General features: G+C 50.1%; 1 protein-coding gene across 7 annotated transcripts in view; it reads right to left on the bottom strand.

Annotated features, from left to right (window-relative positions):
* Window positions 1-14,053, bottom strand: part of CLCC1 (chloride channel CLIC like 1) — a 233,456-nt gene extending 219,403 nt beyond the window's left edge. For 3 of the 7 annotated variants that reach the window (XM_077278353.1, XM_077278351.1, XM_077278350.1), the window contains exons 1-3: window positions 13,952-14,020; window positions 3,922-4,059; window positions 2,818-2,922 (exon numbers count right to left, since the gene is read on the bottom strand). In XM_077278353.1, coding sequence (XP_077134468.1) covers window positions 2,818-2,922; window positions 3,922-4,050 — 234 coding nt within the window. In that variant the 5' untranslated portion in view covers window positions 4,051-4,059; window positions 13,952-14,020. Of the gene's footprint in view, window positions 1-2,817; window positions 2,923-3,921; window positions 4,086-12,426; window positions 12,446-12,698; window positions 13,884-13,944 lie in introns of those variants that run through there. The other 4 variants (XM_077278348.1, XM_077278352.1, XM_077278354.1 and 1 more) reach the window with 4 other exon arrangements.
* Window positions 14,054-19,946: the final 5,893 nt, after the last annotated feature.

Raw genomic sequence — 19,946 nt, 5'->3', positions numbered from 1 at the left:
GGGCGAAAAAACAGATCCGTAACATCAGTTTTTCACAATTTGCGATGGATCCGTTTTTTAAAAAATTAGCCAGATTGAGCCTGAGAGTGAAAAACTGATGTGTGAAAGTAGCCTTCGCCGCCTTCGCTGAGAGTGGTTGATAGTGACCGAAATAATTTCTTCGCAAATCCTATGGATGATTGGCTTGCAAAGCGACCAGGTTCAAGTCGTCAATGACGCAGTAATGAACTAAATATTATACAAAATATACTCTGTACATGGTTGGGTTATTAATATATTGACCTACGCTTATAGGCATGATCTGCCATAATGGTAAAAGTTACATGACAAACTGTTATCCAAGACGATGTGTTATATTCCTCTGTTACAAAATCTTGAATGACACATTCATCTCTGAATCACTTCTAACTCTGATTACTACTGGGCAGCACTGCACTCAGAATTATACCCATGTTCTGCCTTTACCATGTCATGTAACCGTGCCATAAATGTCTGTGATGAATCATACATACTCACAGAACTGTTCCTTGTTATGTTTTAGCTATAATTCGCCTGTGCTAGTGTTGCGTTTAGATTGGCTACACCAAAATCCCCCATTAGAAAGTGTTCTTACTATGACTAGGTTTCCATTTGTTATAATGGTTTTAGTTGTGCATTGTAAATGTGTGCATGATGCCCTCGGCTCGGGCTCCCTCTCTGGAATACTAGGTACACCACCATAATCAGAAACAGGACCCTACAACTTAGCAATATGGTTGCTATGCGTTTATTTAGCTGGAATGTCAGTGGTACGGGAAATCTTAACAAGAGAATTGCTCTACTTTTGCAAATACGGAAACACTCCCCACATATTGTATGTGTTCAAGAGACGCATTTGGTCCCAGGCACTAACATGTAATTAGTGTTCAATATATTTTTATTAAACAGTTCAAAACAAATTTCATTATATCATGGAATATTACACGATTAACATTTGAAGAAAATAAGCAACCAAACAAGTAGCCAAATAAACAAATAAACATGAAATCTCCCTCTTTTTTTTGTCTATACAAATGTTATGTCAGTATCTATATAATGAATCATCCATAGTCATGTTGTAGTACACAACTTTGTTCAAGTATCCCAAGGGAGGAGGGAGAAAAAGATTAAAGTCAATAAAAGATATAATTGAGAAGAGAAAAAGAAAGAGACAACAAAAGCATTAGAGAAAATGAAAGAATAGGGTAATGAAAGAAGAAGGATGCCAAGAACCCAACACCCCCCACGACTCTAACTGCTAGGAAACCTGAGAAGGCGTACCTTGTGTTAACCATGACTGAAAATGTTGTGACTCTTTAAATTGGATCCACGGATGCCATACTGCAAACCATTCAACTCCCAACCTGTCATCAAACGCTCTGATCTCTTCCATTCACTGCAGAACATCTATCGCCTCCACCCAGTCTATCCGTTTTGGTAGAACCGAAGATCTCCATAATCTAGGTATGAGGTATCAAAGAAACTGCTCCCTGTGCCATAGTAGGGAGCTGGGGATTATCAACCAAGGGGGTCAACGGACCAGGTATGTTCGCCAATAAGAAACGCTTTGCAAAACGTCTCTAAGCAAGTGCTATAGTACACAATGTATGAGACATATTAATCTTCCTCAAGCTAATGTTACATGGCAGCCAGAATACCCCGTGGCATAAGTTCTGGGACAATTTGTGTTCAATATCTACCCACAGTTAAGATGCCTTATTATGGAAAAGATCTAGTGTGCAATTTCCAATACTTGCCGCATGATATGCTTGTAAGTCAGGGAGACCTGCTCCTCCATTATTTTTATGTCTAATTAATTGGGCATGACTATTGCGTGAGCTGCCATTGTGCCAGACAAATTTTCTCATTATTTTTCTATATCCCACGGAATGGTCTGGAAGAAGTACAATATTTTAGGTAAAATATCCATTTTGAGAGCTTTTATTCTTCCAAACCATGAGAGCGGGAGGCTGCGCCAAGCATCAATCTCCTTTTCCAAGGAGCGTTTGAGAAGGGGGAAATTCAGGTAAAATATTTTTTGAGGATCTGCAGGTATGTTGATACCTAGATATTTAATGGACTGTTGTCTCCAACGAAAAGAAAAACCGGATTTAAGATGATCTACCTCATGATTAGATAAGGTCATACTAAGTAATACTATTTCTGGAGGTTCACCTTAAAATTGCTCAACTTACTGAACCTATCAAACTCTTAATATAGATCGGAGACTAATTCTAGGAGAGGAAACATATAATAAGAGATCGTCTACTAACATGTAATTAAATAAGCCGCTGGGTCCGGTGGGGAAAGCACTTGACGCACGCCTCGTACTCCAGGGATGTGTCAATACTGGCACACAAAGTCATAAGATGGGAGGCAGCTCAGACAACAATAGGGATTAAGTGTTCTCCCCCAAATGCTGGATGGGGAAGCTGATGAGGCAACTATCCAGCGTGCAGCGAGTATCATGCTTGTCTTGTTGAGCCTTTCACATTCTGGGCAGGAGAGTTGATAAAGCAGCCGCCACCATTGGGCAGGTATGGCGCACACATACTACTGTAATTTACAGGACACGTGCACAATAACTGCCAGGAGTCGGGCGGCTGCACAGGCAAAAATAAAAGCTGCTGCACATCACCTTTAAATGAGAAACTGCTTGGATTCATAAAATGTTCAGTATTTTCTATCTTCGTCTATATATGGCTATGGTAGAACAATCGGAATTATTAGTGATCATGCACATTACATACTTGAAACATGTACATGGTTTTTTTTTTCAAATATTGGGACAATTCTTACCACTGGTTTTGCGCTTTTTGTGTCTGTCACCTCTGCATTATTGTTACCCAGGCAGGAGTCCTCTCCTTTCTCACAAACTGCTTTTGTTTTTACCTCCGTGCTGGGCTAAGAAAAGGAATAAATACAGTTTTAGTGTTACTTAGAGTTGAACATGAGAATTATCACCTATCCCAGTCATCAGAGTTGTGCCAGTGGTATAAAATCATGGCAGCCACAAGTGGACGTAGGCAGAACGTACGCCCTGATAATACGGCGAGTAACAGGACTGACCGGCTCAGAATGGTGTAAGAAGAGATAACTGGGATTAGAAGAACATGGAGGCTTCTCTTTTACAAAAACAAAACACGTTACTGTAAATGCAGGCACGACCCAGGGACAAATGTGGCAGCTTTATGAGAAAGCAGACATGTCTGTGATCTGCTGCAAGAGAAAATGTGTAAAGCCTCATCCAGCAACATGAGTTGGCCAGGTTTCAGTAGCTGGGCCAATGGTGATCGGCGCTCAGCACAGCCCTGCCTTAAAGAGTTAACACATTTAAAGAAAACTTTTGAAAATGAATAGGTGATAAGACTTTTCATTGTCCACATTACATAATACTTTTTTTGTTTAATTAAAGGTGTTGTCCACTAACTAGACAGCCCCTTTTATATAATGCGGTCACACCTTATATAATACCAAAATGATATACGCAGCGGGTCATTCTTGTGCCATGTGAGCCCCGCAGCCAATCACTAACTACTTCTGTTTGTCCAAGGTTCAGATAAAAGGAAGTCAGTTCCCAGCAGCCTTATAGTAGCCAAAGGCTGGCTCACATGGCATAAGAATGGCCCGGGAGACCCAGTGCCAACATTTTAGAAGGGGAGTATCTGTTACTTATATATTATAAGGAGGGCTACTTTATTTAAACAGAGGTCCCCCTGGTAGTGGACAATCCCTTTAATTACACAATTGACTGACAGACAGCAGCCATGTGCTTTCTTAGAGAAGACCATTTACTATGGCAACACGGGGACAATGATCTGAGGTCAACCAAAACTCTGTTTCCACTTCCTTCTATCTCCTACATTTCATAAGCACATTATTAAGAATGTATGAATTGTGCACCTTGGGGTTAATCATTTTGCCAGTAGCTGCATCATAATTGAACATGTCAGTGGGATCGGTCCAGTCTTCATTGTCATAGTGGCCACTGCAAAGTGCCACACACAGCGACACAAGCAAGAATCGATACATTTTACAGACCTGCAAATAAAAAAAATATATGTTAACTGAAAGAGTAGAAAAAACGTGACTGAAACCCGTTCTCACTGTAGAAACATAACATACTGCTGCTCCCTATAATGTCTGAAGGGGGCGCTCTCCCATACCCCCAGCACAGGCAGGGGAGGCGAGCAGCGGCACTAGCTTCAGAGTGGAGCTTGCTAGTGCGGGTTTTCTATCTAGATAACCTAGGCAACAGTTAACTTTAAAATTAAAAAATCCCTCCATTCTTGAAAGCCAAGAGGATTTTTAATAAAAACAAAATAAAATTACAAAGTTGCCTGCTTTTACAGACTAATGGCAATTTTAAACATTAACCCCTTCCTGACCTTCAAGGTATCCCATATGACATGAAAGGGAAGGTCTTCCTGACCTTGGACGTACCACCATTTTAATTTAACCCATTTTTTTTCCTCCCAAAAATTTGGGGTGCATCTTATGGTCCAATAAATCTTTTAGTCCGTAAAATATGGGCATAAAACTTAAAAGTTTGAAAATTGCTAAATTTTTGCCACATTATTGAACACATTTTTCCACTATGACGAGAAAACCGTCTCAGAATCAGTGGGATCCATTGAAGCGTTCCAGAGTTCTAACCTCATAAAGGGACAGTGGTCCGAATTGTAAAAATTGGCTCGTCATTAATGTGAAAACAGGCTTGGGGGTGAAAGGGTTAATGAACATAAGAAAACCCCTTTAATCTGTCTGTATCCACACAACCTGGCTAATGAATTATCGGCACACATTTAACACACGCCATTTTTTCACAACTCTGACAAAATGGGCGGACCCACAGCTCGTCTACTTCATTACCAGGCACTGTATACTTGGGACGCTATCTGGGCCCTTCTGCTATCAACTTACACTCCTCAACACTGAAATTACACCACTAAGAAGGAGGACATCTCAGGATTTATAGACATGCTCATGATATGCAAATTGTGAAAAATAATAGAATCCAAATTTTCCAAACATTTCGATTTATTCAGTGTGTAAAATGGTAAGTCTGCAATCAGTCTGCGTGATGCCCACGCGCACTGTGTGATGTAGGGATCTGCTGGGTTCTGAGCCAGGAACGCCGGTGATGTATGCGTTAGGCCTGGGTCACACTTGTGTGTGCAATGCAAGACACTCGCGCAAGTCTCAGGATCGGAGTGTGCAGCTGCATGTATTTCTATGCAGCTGAACGCTTGTGCCCAAACCGCCGGCGGCAGTGCCGGGAATTGATTAGCGAGTTTCTCGCATTGAACACACAAGTGTGACCCCGGCCTTATACATACTCCAAGGCAAAAGCCGTATAGTGGGCGCTGCCTCACTCCATACAAGAATATTGAGCCTAGGCCATACCCACTGGACGGCCGTGCCCTCGCTCCATACAAGAGTATTGAGCCTAGGCCATACCCACTGGACGGCCGTGCCCCCGCTCCATACAAGACTATTGAGCCTAGGCCATACCCACTGGACGGCCGTGCCCTCACTCCATACAAGACTATTGAGCCAAGGCCATAACCACTGGACGGCCGTGTCCTCACTCCATACAAGACTATTGAGCATAGGCCATACCCACTGGACGGCCGTGCCCTCACTCCATACAAGACTATTGAGCGTAGGCCATACCCACTGGACAGCCGTGCCCTCACTCCATACAAGACTATTGAGCATAGGCCATACCCACTGGACGGCCGTGCCCTCATTCCATACAAGACTATTGAGCGTAGGCCATACCCACTGGACGGCCGTGCCCTCACTCCATACAAGTGTACTGAGCCGAGGACATATCCACTGGACGGCCATGCCCTCACTCCATACAAGACTATTGAGCCAAGGCCATACCCACTGGACGGCCGTGCCCTCACTCCATACAAGTGTACTGAGCAGAGGACATATCCACTGGACAGCCGTGCCCACGCTCCATACAAGAGCATTGAGCCTAGGCCATACCCACTGGACGGCCGTGCCCTCACTCCATACAAGTGTACTGAGCCGAGGACATATCCACTGGACAGCCGTGCCCTCGCTCCATACAAGAGCATTGAGCCTAGGCCATACCCACTGGACGGCCGTGCCCTCACTCCATACAAGTGTACTGAGCCGAGGACATATCCACTGGACAGCCGTGCCCTCGCTCCATATACTTGTATGAAGTAAGGCTGCACCCACTTGTCGGATTCTGGCCAGGAGTATGCATATTGCATACCTCACCGCCAATCCCTGCTCAGAAACCAGCGAGTCACACAGAGTGATTGCAGACTTATCATTTTAGACCGGAAAACCTTTTTAAAGAAGTTGTCCACCACCTGGACAACTCCCTGTCATACCCCTCGCTTGGCCCCAATAAAGTAATAGAGCTTATACTCACCTCCCGTGCCATTCCCACGGTGTTGGCACTCACTCCCCCAGGGCTCCCGTGCAGTTGTTGTGACACGTGATGCCTGGCGCCCAATCAGCGCTGATGTCACTGTCACCGCCTCCTGTCGAATTGAACATGAAGAGGAAGTGAGAGATCAGCTGCAGCCCGGACTTCCTCTTCATGTTCAATTTGTCCAAAGGCGGGGACAGTGATGTCAGTGCTGATTGGGCGCTGGGGTCACATGTCACAACACCGCACAGGAGCCCCAGGACCGCGAGTGCTGACAGTGCTGGAACGGTGACAATACGGCAGGGGAGTACAGGTAGGATTTTTTTTTAGCAGGGCCAAACTTTTAGATCAAGAAGGGGTTGTCCAAGTAGTAGATGACCCCTTAAGCCTGCCTCATTCAGGCATACACGTTCTGTAGGCTTCATTGATGGAACACAAGCCCATTATATATTCACTAGCTATTGAACCCGTTCTACGCCCGGGTGGCGAGCATTTATATTGGTATATGGTCTCCATCCTGGTATGTGCTGCTCCCATCTTGCTCTCCCATCCTGTCATGTGCTGCTCCATCCTGCGCCCCCATCCTGTCATGTGCTGCTCCACCGTGTCATGTGCTGCTCCATCCTGCATCCCCATCCTGTCATGTGCTGCTCCACCGTGCCATGTGCTGCTCCATCCTGCGCCCCATCCTGTCATGTGCTGCTCCACCATGCCATGTGCTGCTCCATCCTGCACCCCATCCTGTCATGTGCTGCTCCACCGTGTCATGTGCTGCTCCATCCTGCATCCCCATCCTGTCATGTGCTCCCATCCTGCGCCCCCATCCTATCACGTGCTGCTCCATCCTGCGCCCCCATCATTGCGGGCGGCTATGCGGAGTGCGGGCGGCTGTGCGGAGTGCGGGCGGCTGTGCGGAGTGCGGGCGGCTGTGCTGAGTGCGGGCGGCTGTGCTGAGTGCGGGTGGCTGTGCTGAGTGCGGGTGGCTGTGCTGAGTGCGGGCGGCTGTGCTGAGTGCGGGCGGCTGTGCTGAGTGCGAGCGGCTGTGCGTGGCGCTGCTGGGTGCGGGCGGCTGTGGGTGGCTGTGCTGGGTGCGGCGGCTGTGGACGGCTGTGCTGGGTGCGGTGGCTGTGCTAGGTGCAGCGGCTGTGCGTGGCTGTGGGCGGCTGTGCTGGGTGCGGCGGCTGTGCGTGGCTGTGCTGGGTGCGGTGGCTGTGCTGGGTGCAGCGGCTGTGCATGGCTGTGGGCGGCTGTGCTGGGTGCGGTGGCTGTGCTGGGTGCGGCGGCTGTGCTGGGTGCGGCGGCTGTGCTGGGTGCGGCGGCTGTGCTGGGTGCGGCGGCTGTGCTGGGTGCGGCGGCTGTGCGTGGCTGTAGGCGGCTGTGTGTGGCTGTAGGCGGCTGTGCGTGGCTGTGCTGGGAGCGGCGGCTGTGGACGGCTGTGCTGGGTGCGGCGGCTGTGCTGGGTGTGGGCGGCTGTGCGTGGCTGTGCTGGGTGCGGCGGTTGTGCTGGGTGCGGCGGCTGTGCTGGGTGCGGCGGCTGTGCGTGGCTGTGGGCGGCTGTGCGTGGCTGTGCTGGGTGTGGCGGCTGTGCTGAGTGCGGCGGCTGTGCTGGGTGCGGCGGCTGTGGGCGGCTGTGCGTGGCTGTGCTGGGTGCGGCGGCTGTGCTGGGTGCGGCGGCTGTGCTGGGTGCGGCGGCTGTGCGTGGCTGTGGGCGGCTGTGCGTGGCTGTGGGCGGCTGTGCGTGGCTGTGCTGGGTGCGGCGGATGTGCTGGGTGCGGCGGCTGTGCGTGGCTGTGCTGGGTGCGGTGGCTGTGCGTGGCTGTAGGCGCCTGTGCGTGGCTGTGGGCGGCTGTGCTGGGTGCAGCGGCTGTGCGTGGCTGTGCTGGGTGCGGCGGCTGTGCGTGGCTGTGCTGGGTGCGGTGGCTGTGGTGGGTGCGGCGGCTGTGGGTGGCTGTGCTGGGTGCGGCGGCTGTACTGGGTGCGGCGGCTGTGGGCGGCTGTGCTGGGTGCAGCGGCTGTGCGTGGCTGTGCTGGGTGCGGCGGCTGTGCGTGGCTGTGCTGGGTGCGGTGGCTGTGGTGGGTGCGGCGGCTGTGGGTGGCTGTGCTGGGTGCGGCGGCTGTACTGGGTGCGGCGGCTGTGGGCGGCTGTGCTGGGTGCGGCGGCTGTGCGTGGCTGTGCTGGGTGCGGTGGCTGTGCTGGGAGCGGCGGCTGTGGACGGCTGTGCTGGGTGCGGTGGCTGTGCTGGGTGCGGCGGCTGTGCGTGGCTGTGGGCGGCTGTGCGTGGCTGTGCTGGGTGCGGCGGTTGTGCTGGGTGCGGCGGCTGTGCTGGGTGCGGCGGCTGTGCGTGGCTGTGGGCGGCTGTGCGTGGCTGTGCTGGGTGTGGCGGCTGTGCTGAGTGCGGCGGCTGTGCTGGGTGCGGCGGCTGTGGGCGGCTGTGCGTGGCTGTGCTGGGTGCGGCGGCTGTGCTGGGTGCGGCGGCTGTGCTGGGTGCGGCGGCTGTGCGTGGCTGTGGGCGGCTGTGCGTGGCTGTGGGCGGCTGTGCGTGGCTGTGCTGGGTGCGGCGGCTGTGCTGGGTGCGGCGGCTGTGCGTGGCTGTGCTGGGTGCGGTGGCTGTGCGTGGCTGTAGGCGCCTGTGCGTGGCTGTGGGCGGCTGTGCTGGGTGCAGCGGCTGTGCGTGGCTGTGCTGGGTGCGGCGGCTGTGCGTGGCTGTGCTGGGTGCGGTGGCTGTGGTGGGTGCGGCGGCTGTGGGTGGCTGTGCTGGGTGCGGCGGCTGTACTGGGTGCGGCGGCTGTGGGCGGCTGTGCTGGGTGCGGCGGCTGTGCGTGGCTGTGCTGGGTGCGGTGGCTGTGGTGGGTGCGGTGGCTGTGGACGTAAGTGGCGTAAGTAACAAATAGCTGTGGCATGAAGTGCCACAGCCTCATGGCACAGCAATTTGTTACTTGCGGAGGGTGAGTATACAGGTCCTTCTCAAAAAATTAGCATATAGTGTTACATTTCATTATTTACCATAATGTAATGATTACAATTAAACTTTCATATATTATAGATTCATTATCCACCAACTGAAATTTGTCAGGTCTTTTATTGTTTTAATACTGATGATTTTGGCATACAACTCCTGATAACCCAAAAAACCTGTCTCAATAAATTAGCATATCAAGAAAAGGTTCTCTAAACGACCTATTACCCTAATCTTCTGAATCAACTAATTAACTCTAAACACATGCAAAAGATACCTGAGGCTTTTAAAAACTCCCTGCCTGGTTCATTACTCAAAACCCCCATCATGGGTAAGACTAGCGACCTGACAGATGTCAAGAAGGCCATCATTGACACCCTCAAGCAAGAGGGTAAGACCCAGAAAGAAATTTCTCAACAAATAGGCTGTTCCCAGAGTGCTGTATCAAGGCACCTCAATGGTAAGTCTGTTGGAAGGAAACAATGTGGCAGAAAACGCTGTACAACGAGAAGAGGTGACCGGACCCTGAGGAAGATTGTGGAGAAGGACCGATTCCAGACCTTGGGGAACCTGAGGAAGCAGTGGACTGAGTCTGGTGTGGAAACATCCAGAGCCACCGTGCACAGGCGTGTGCAGGAAATGGGCTACAGGTGCCGCATTCCCCAGGTAAAGCCACTTTTGAACCATAAACAGCGGCAGAAGCGCCTGACCTGGGCTACAGAGAAGCAGCACTGGACTGTTGCTAAGTGGTCCCAAGTACTTTTTTCTGATGAAAGCAAATTTTGCATGTCATTCGGAAATCAAGGTGCCAGAGTCTGGAGGAAGACTGGGGAAAAGGAAATGCCAAAATGCCTGAAGTCCAGTGTCAAGTACCCACAGTCAGTGATGGTGTGGGGTGCCATGTCAGCTGCTGGTGTTGGTCCGCTGTGTTTCATCAAGGGCAGGGTCAATGCAGCTAGCTATCAGGAGATTTTGGAGCACTTCATGCTTCCATCGGCTGAAATGCTTTATGGAGATGAAGATTTCATTTTTCAGCACGACCTGGCACCTGCTCACAGTGCCAAAACCACTGGTAAATGGTTTACTGACCATGGTATTACTGTGCTCAATTGGCCTGCCAACTCTCCTGACCTGAACCCCATAGAGAATCTGTGGGATATTGTGAAGAGAAAGTTGAGAGACGCAAGACCCAACACTCTGGATGAGCTTAAGGCCGCTATTGAAGCATCCTGGGCCTCCATAACATCTCAGCAGTGTCACAGGCTGATTGCCTCCATGCCACGCCGCATTGAAGCAGTCATTTCTGCCAAAGGATTCCCGACCAAGTATTGAGTGCATAACTGAACATTATTATTTGATGGTTTTTTTGTTTGTTATTAAAAAACACTTTTATTTGATTGGCCGGGTGAAATATGCTAATTTATTGAGACAGGTTTTTTGGGTTATCAGGAGTTGTATGCCAAAATCATCAGTATTAAAACAATAAAAGACCTGACAAATTTCAGTTGGTGGATAATGAATCTATAATATATGAAAGTTTAATTGTAATCATTACATTATGGTAAATAATGAAATTTAACACTATATGCTAATTTTTTGAGAAGGACCTGTACTTACCTGTCCCGTTCCACCGACGCCATTCCGGGCCATGAATATCCCCCTGCTCCCGGAATCGGCGCCTGCGCAGTCCGCGCTTTCCGGCGCCATTTTCTTGAAGACACATTGCAGTGTGTCTTCAAGAAAATGGCGCCGGAAAGCGCAGACTGCGCAGGCCCCTTTTCCGGCACCAGGAGGACAGATTTTCTGTGTCCTCCTGGTGCCGGAAAAGGCGCCTGCGCAGTCTGCGCTTTCCGGCGCCATTTTCTTGAAGACACACTGCAATGTGTCTTTAAGAAAATGGCGCCGGAAAGCGCGGACTGCGCAGGTGCCGATTCTGGGAGCAGGGGGATATTCATGGCCCGGAATGGCGTCGGTGGAACGGGACAGGTAAGTATACTCACCCTCCGCCTCCTGGCTCGTCCCTGTTTCTCTGTTGGAGATAGCGGTGTGCGTTCAGTGCTTACGCATACCGCGATCTCCTGGGAGCGTCGCTCTGTGGGGTCCAGACTGCGCCGGCGCTTGCGCAGTCTATAAAGGCTTCGGACAGAGTGACGCTCCCAGCGTTATATTATAGATATGCCAGCCTTTATTTGCGGACTGGCTGAGGAGGACAAAAATGGAGCTGTTTGTTTTGGGTCTGATTTGCAGGTGAAATGCACCCGTTCCAAGTATAGGGATCTGTGCAAAAAAAAATAAAATAGTTCTGGGATGACATATGTGTCGTTTTCCCCAAATGAGAAAAACATATGATACATTATAAAAAGTGACACACGGGCCAAAAATGGATCCAGCATATTGAAAAAAGAGAAAAGACCATTATTACAGAATGAGAAAAATAAAAGGAGTGTGAATGAAGCTTTAGACTGTCAAAACAAAGAAAAACTGAAAGCATGAGGAGATTCACTTCACTAGACAACACCTATTGGGGAATTCATAGTTACTGCAAACAAGGCTCATTCATTGTACAGTGGCGTCATTGCTTCATTAGGAGAACACTGTGCACACACCGCCCCATCAGTGCACTATATGACGGCACAGAGACCCCATAGCACAGAACCATGAGGGGCTCCAGTGGCCACTACTACAGCCCCCTGCTTGTGGATCTATTGTATGTGAGGGCAAGGACTGGTAGATTAGCAGAGAGAGCGGTGGCAGAAATTCTGAATCTAATGACGTATCACATGAATGGAGATATAGTGTAGCACCATAACCAGGGGGTGACCGGGGGCGCCACAGTGGAGGAAAAACTAAAAAAGGGAACACTGCAGCCCTCCATTCTACAGACTGGGGAGCAGACACAACCCATCAGAAGAGAAAGTGACAGCATCTAGTAGTGAGAGGTGTACTATCACAGCAGAGATTTATTTATTTTTGGTTAAAGAACAAAAACAATTTACGACAAATGTAATAACTAGTTGGAAGTCAAATACTCACAAAGAAAGTTACAGCTCATCTACAAAACAAGAACAGAAAATGTTACTTTATGGGTCTCAGAATGCAGCGAAACAACTAATTATTCACAGATTTAATGTGCAGAAATGAAGAAAAGAGCTAAAGAAATCTAATATCGCTGTGATAGCAACAACCCCAGAAGATTGTGAACGAGCCGTCTATGCAATAAACAAAAACTACAAGACAATTGCTGTTTCTCTCATTTTTAAATTACTGCCTAAAAAACATTAAATAAGACGGTAGAAGGAACCTACATCGGCCTAGAGATTAGGGACCCCCTTGTACAATACAGTGGTCGGGCATGAGGTGGTAGATTAGTAGAGTGTGAGTAGATGGGAACCTGCGGCAGACAGTGTGTCCACTTAAAGGGTTAATTCCATCATTGTAGATTGGTATTGGGAAATTCTTCACCTTGCTGCTTATTAAGATTTTCAACCGTTCTTGAGTTATGAACACGTCTTTCGTCTAAAGCTTGTTGTCTTGGAGACCGACCACCATACCCAGTGTTTTGCTTAGATGCTTTTTCCTCCAGTAAGGCCGGTTTCACATTTGCGGTTGTGTCCGCAGCGTTTGTGCCGCAATTTTCTACATGCGTTGTGTATTCCTATCTTTAACATTAGGGACGCAGGGGTCTGCGATTGGTTGCGTTTTGCCGCGTTTGATGACGCATGCGTCGCTTCGTCGTCTGTGGTTTGGCGCGGTAAACGCTACATGTAGTAATTTTAGATGCGTCAATTTGCGGCCTATAAACGTATGCGGTTGTTAACAGAAGGAATGCGGCAAACAAACGTATTGCTGTCTATGGGAACGCATGCGTACACGTGTCTTTGCGTAGGCATGCGTTTGATGCGCTTGCGTACTTCGGACTGCGCACGTCCAGGAACTGATTTAGACATGCCCATTAAAGACACACCCTCTGAGAAATATCAAACGCATGCGCATAAAAAGCGCAAACACATGTAAAAACGCATGCAAACGCTGCGTTTTTTCTACCATCATGTGTAAGCTGATGTGGATAAAAAATGCTGTGTTACCAGACGTTTCCGTGCGTTTGAGGTTGCGGACGATACGCTGCGGACTTAACCGCAAATGTGAAACTAGCCTAAGCGCGGTTTTGATGCTGGCCACAGTCGCTGGAGGGCGCTCTTCTCTCCTAACCCAGGCCAGATCCAGAACAGTCCTTACAATTTACAGATGTGGTCGGTCTCCTTGGCAACAGGATAGAAACAAAAGAAAAATGGTAACTAATGAAGGGTTGCGAATCGTAACAGGCAGCAAATGCAAAAGTGACAGTGTGGCCAGGCTCTGCTCATCTGGGAGCTGGGAACGGCCTGTAACGTGGGGATGTCAGACACAATGATCCGGTGCAGCCCGTGCTCGGAGCTGACAGGACGCGTACTGCGCACGCTCCGCACTGTGTGAGCGGACATCGCTGAGTACAGGCTCCTGCCAACAGCACCGTGTGCTGAAGAACAACCGCTGTAATCAATAGTGCGGTACCGCTCACCGCCTGCCGCTCCGCACTCCAGCTCCGTCTGTCTGTACTAGTAGCCCGCTCACTGTACAGCCCGTCCGGGATCACGTGTCATTACCACGTGTCCCAGCGGCCCGCCCACCGGAGGGGGGGAAGGAGCCGAAAGTGCACTCTACATTGCACGGTACCGCACGGTGCACCCCTCTCCATAGCCCCCGAGATTACGGTCCACCCCTCTCCATAGCCCGAGATTACGGTCCACCCCTCTCCATAGCCCCCGAGATTACGGTCCACCCCTGTCCATAGCCCCTGAGATTACGGTCCGCACCTTCTCCATAGCCCCTGAGATTACGGTCCGCACCTTCTCCATAGCCCCTGAGATTACGGTCCACCCCTCTCCATAGCCCCTGAGATTACGGTCCACCCCTGTCCATAGCCCCTGAGATTACGGTCCGCACCTTCTCCATAGCCCCTGAGATTACGGTCCGCACCTTCTCCATAGCCCCTGAGATTACGGTCCGCACCTTCTCCATAGCCCCCGAGATTACGGTCCACCCCTCTCCATAGCCCCTGAGATTACGGTCCGCACCTTCTCCATAGCCCCCGAGATTACGGTCCGCACCTTCTCCATAGCCCCTGAGATTACGGTCCGCACCTTCTCCATAGCCCCTGAGATTACGGTCCGCACCTTCTCCATAGCCCCCGAGATTACGGTCCGCACCTTCTCCATAGCCCCCGAGATTACATTCCACCCCTCTCCATAGCCCCTGAGATTACGGTCCGCACCTTCTCCATAACCCCTGAGATTATGGTCCACACCTCCATAGCCCCTGAGATTACGGTCCGCACCTTCTCCATAACCCCTGAGATTACGGTCCACACCTCCATAGCCCCTGAGATTACAGTCCACCCCTCTCCATAGCCCCTGAGATTACGGTCCGCACCTTCTCCATAACCCCTGAGATTACGGTCCACACCTCCATAGCCCCTGAGATTACAGTCCACCCCTCTCCATAGCCCCTGAGATTACGGTCCGCACTTTCTCCATAGCCCCTGAGATTACGGTCCACCCCTCTCCATAGCCCCCGAGATTACAGTCCGCACTTTCTCCATAGCCCCTGAGATTACAGTCCACTCCTCTCCATAGCCCCTGAGATTACAGTCCGCACCTTTTCCATTGCCCCCGAGATTACAGTCCGCACCTTCTCCATAGCCCCCGAGATTACAGTCCGCACCTTCTCCATAGCCCCTGAGATTACAGTCCACCCCTCTCCATAGCCCCTGAGATTACGGTCCACCCCTCTCCATAGCCCCTGAGATTACGGTCCGCACCTTCTCCATAGCCCCTGAGATTACGGTCCGCGCCCTCTCCATAGCCCCTGAGATTACAGTCCACGCCCTCTCCATACCCGAGATTACACGATGTGTTTCACGTAAGGACACACGTGGACCGTGGAACTACCGCACTGACCGATACGTCACAAGAGCCATCAGGAATGGTCTCAATAAAGCGGGAGTTTCAGCAGTGCGGTGTAGGGGGACGGGGCTGGAGGTGCCGCCTTATTCCGTGGGTTTTTAGTTGCAACATTTTATGTATTTTGCACATTTAATAAGCAGCAGAAATTAGCACTGGTGCCCACGTTGATGCCCAGAACCCGCTTGGACCAGGGAGGAGGGACCTGCATTGTATCCAGGCCATTCCTTTCTGTGTGACACTGGTGGAGGATCAGGAGCCCAAAGTCATTTCACCGTTTAAAAACCACTTCAAATTTGTGAAAATTGGCCACCTGCCCACAGCCCATTTATGCCAGGGTGCAGTGCCCTATACAGAACAGCGAGGGTTAGTGACCACAGGTACATTGCATTAAACCCCCCTGCTCCCATCCTAGGGTGACATGGGCTGAGCTACAGATTAGCCGGATTGTGTCATTGGCCCTCACCACCACCGCCAGCCAACCCCCCGGGAAGCGACCCTTAAAACAGACTATAAGAAAACCACCCGTTGATTTAAAAAAATAATTTCCAAAATTTTGGGGTTCTCAGAACATGTTACAAACATTTTTTGTGAAAGAGATTTATTTAATATATGCAAAAAAAAAATAGGAAAACCTAACCGCTTAAGAACCAAGCTTCTTTATAGGTTAATGACCAGGCCTCATTTTTTTTAAATCTGTTCAGTGTCACTGTATGTGTTAATAAATCTGGAACACTTCAATGGATTCCATCGATTATGAGATTGTTTTTTTCATGACATATTGAACTTCATGACAGTGGTAAAATTTGTTTGATATGACTGACATTTGTGAAAAGTTTGTAAATTTCCCAATTTTAAAACTTTGAATTCTTATGCCCTTAAATCAGAGAGATACAGGTGCTTCTCACAAAATTAGAATGTCATCACAAAGATAATTTATTTCAGTTCTTCAATACAAAAAGTGAAACTCATATAGAGTCATTACAAGCAGAGTGATCTATTTCGTGTGTTTATTTCTACCCAAAAGCCATTATCTCAGTAAATTAGAATACTTTATAACACCAGCTTGAAAAATGATTTTAAAATATGAAATGTTGGCCTACTGAAATGTATGTTCATTAAATGCACTCAATACTTGGTCGGGCTCCTTTTGCATTAATTACTACATCAATGCTGCATGTCATGGAGGCGATCAGCCTGTGGCACTGCTGAGGTGTTATGGAAGCCCAGGTTGCTTTGATAGCCGCCTTCAGCCCTTCTGCATTGTTGGGTCTGGTGTCTCTCATCTTCCTCTTGATAATATCCCATAGATTCTCTATGGGGTTAAGGTCAGGCGAGGTTGCCGACCAATCCAGCACAGTGATACTGTTGTTTTTAAACCAGGTAATGGTACTTTTGTCAGTGTGGACAGGTGTCAAATCCTGTTGGAGAATGAAATTTCTATCTCCAAAAAGCTGGTTGGCAGAGGGAAGCATGAAGTGTTCTAAAATGTCCTGGTAGACGATTGTGCTGACTTTGGTCTTGATAAAACACAGTGGACCTACACCAGCAGATGACATGGCTCCCCAAACCATCACTGATTGTGGAAACGTCACACTAGACCTCAAGCAGCTTGGATTGTGGTCTCTTCCTCTAGAGTCTAGACTCTGGGACCTTGATTTCCAAATGAAATGTAAAATTTTCATCTGAAAACAACACCTTGGACCACGGAGCAGCAGTCCAGTTCTTTTTCTCCTTGGCCCAGGTAAGACGCTTTTGGCATTGTATATAGGGCATGAGTGGCTTGACACAAGGAATTCAACACTTGTAGCCCATGTCCTGGATACGTCTGTGTGTGGCGGCTCTTGAAGCAATGACTCCAGCAGCAGATCACTCCTTGTGAATCTCTCCCAAATTTTTGAATGGCCTTTTTTTAACAATCCTTTCAAGGTTGTGGTTATCTCATTTGCTTGTGCACCTTTTTCTACCTCACTTTACTCTGTCGCCTCATTGGGGGACACAGGACCATGGGTGTTATGTTGCTGTCCACTAGGAGGCGACACTATGCATAATCTGAAAAAGATTAACCGTGGCTCCTCCTCTGCAGTATACACCCCTGGACGGCGTCAGCCTTCTCCAGTTTTTGCTTAGTGTCGCATAGGAGGCACACCTAAGATTTTTTTACTCCGTTTTTTTCCGACGGATTACAGATGAAGAAAAGTGGGTCTCCTGTGAGACTCCCAGCATGGCTCCGTCCGGGGTGCCCGGTTGAAGTAGAGATGGCTATTCCCCATGTTGCTCCTTCCCCAGTCCCTCGGGTGCTAGTTCGAAGTCGAGACCCCCCTCCTTCCCCAATTCCTTTTGGTTTCTGGGTTGAGGTCGAGGCGAGGATAAAGGCCCCTGAAGGTGACAACAGCACCCTCCCTAATCCCCCTCTGGGGGCATTAGGTTGAGACGCCTCAGGTAGGGCCTATACAGGCAGCACTCTGAAGCTCCCAGCAATGGGCCAGCACACTGCGCCTGCATCCAGGCACCCCAGCCCAGCTGCGGGCTCCTGTCGGGGCCGGGGGGAGTGCAGGCCGGCATGGCACATACAGACACAGGGCTCCCTGCGCCCCTGTCTCTGCAGCAGCACCAGCTCTATACTGCCTCAGGGAGAACCCTCACAGGGCCCCCCTCCCGCTTACAGCCGCACCGCTGTCCTGCCTTTAAATCCGAGGGGTCCGGTTCAGATCCGACCCCCCCCCCCTCCCAGACTTCCGCGCCGGCCTGGAGCCTTTCTGGGCATCAGGCATCTAATTTAGGCCCCGGCTTCGGCCCAGCTGTAGCCGCCGCCTCCTCTCCGCCCCCTGGATGACAAATATGACACTCTACAGTGTCATAAAGGGGGTGGATCGAGACAGAAAGGGCGCGTTTGTACACAGCTTTGCCGCCTTTTTCTCAGCTCTCCACCCCCTTCTCCCCCTGCCTCTTCTCCTCGGCAGCAATTTCTACTGCAACAAGGCTTAACCCTGCATCTCCCGGTCAGCAGGACCAGGCCAGCCAGTCTCCGGGGGGCACAAGACTGTGGATCTTCGGCGCTGGACCTAGGGGCATACTGGTGGGGTCAGATCACAGCTGGGTTATTTTACTCGGCTGTGAATCCATATTACCTATAAGGCTCCCCTATAGGTTTCTCTACCCCTGTAAGGTCCTTTGCATAGCAGCCCTTCTGCACTCTGTGCACTATGCAGGGCTCCAGGTCCAAGAGAACCAGGCAGGACTGCTATTATGCATTCTGTACAGCCTGCTGGACCGCTCTCCCCAGTGGCAGCACGTAATGCGCTGCCAGGACTGCATCCAGACTACTGCGTCAGAGCCCCAAGAAGCCTGTCACGTGAGTACTGGGTAGACAAAGGCTGGTTACCCGGGCCCCTGCGATATCCCTCAGGCTAGGGAAACCCTGTCTGTCCCTTTCCCAGAAGTTACACTGAAGGTGTGCATGTCTGGGCCGCCAGGCCTGACCCTGTCTCCTGTTTCAGCCCTAAGCTGAAACCACCACCCGCCACCCAGTGGAGAGACCACACACCAATCCCCACAGAAAGCACAGACAGGGAAAACTGAAAAACGCACCACGCCGCAGACACAGGAATACACTAATAATGTGCACAGGGCAAAACAAATACAAATATAGGAAGGAGGAATATGACAAAGGATAATACACCACCAGATACGATATTCCTACAACACGACCACCACTCCTGACCGGAATCACTAAGCACAAGCTATAATCGGCGACGCCCAAAGTCCAGAACGACTATTTAAAGGCCGTGGGCGTGACCCAGCCTCTAACCAAATTACCAGCTAGATTAACCCCGAGCAAGCTGGATAAAGTCTAGCCGACGCCACTGAGCATGTAGTGGACGTATGTGGAATTACCGCTGTCTGTCGGATGCCCTAGTGTGAACAGCGTCCGACATGACAAAGCCCCTGCCAATGCCTCGGTATCTAATGCCACGCCGGAATGGGTCACTCAGAGGTCGCAATCTATGACGCAGTCTATAGATAACCAAACCTCCACATTGCTTCAGGCTCTGCAGAGTCATGCCTCGGCTATGACCGCTACCCAGCAAAGGGAGAGCTTGACTCAGGAACAGAACGATCTGGCACATCCACGTCTAGGTCAGGACGCAAGCGGACCCACAGTCCATCTACGTCATCCCATAGCACTCGGTCATCCCCTTCTAGGGAGAGACACTGTAGTTCCAAGTCATCTAGACCGTCCCCTTCCAGGGGCAGACAATGCAGATCTCCGCAGTCCCCAACCAGAGAAGGCCTCCTCCCCAGCTCACCAGCAGGGGATGCCTCAGTGATACACAGGAATCGGAGGGCATCTGTGACTGACTCAGACAGGGAAACGGAGGGGTCACTGATCCCAATCCCCCTAGCAATACAGCGCTAGTCGAGGACATAATCTCTTCTGCCACCAGAGGATTTCCTTTGAAGGACCTCTGAAGCCGCCTAAGGTTTTCTCTAACCACTCAGAGTTTAAAGCGATCCTTATAGAGCAGCTCTCACAACCTGAGACAAAATTCG

Source organism: Ranitomeya variabilis, chromosome 8, assembly GCF_051348905.1.
Source record: "Ranitomeya variabilis isolate aRanVar5 chromosome 8, aRanVar5.hap1, whole genome shotgun sequence".
In the NCBI taxonomy this organism is placed as follows: Eukaryota; Metazoa; Chordata; class Amphibia; order Anura; family Dendrobatidae; genus Ranitomeya; species Ranitomeya variabilis.
Note: the sequence above shows the minus strand (reverse complement) of the source record. Positions and strands in the feature narration are given on the sequence as shown.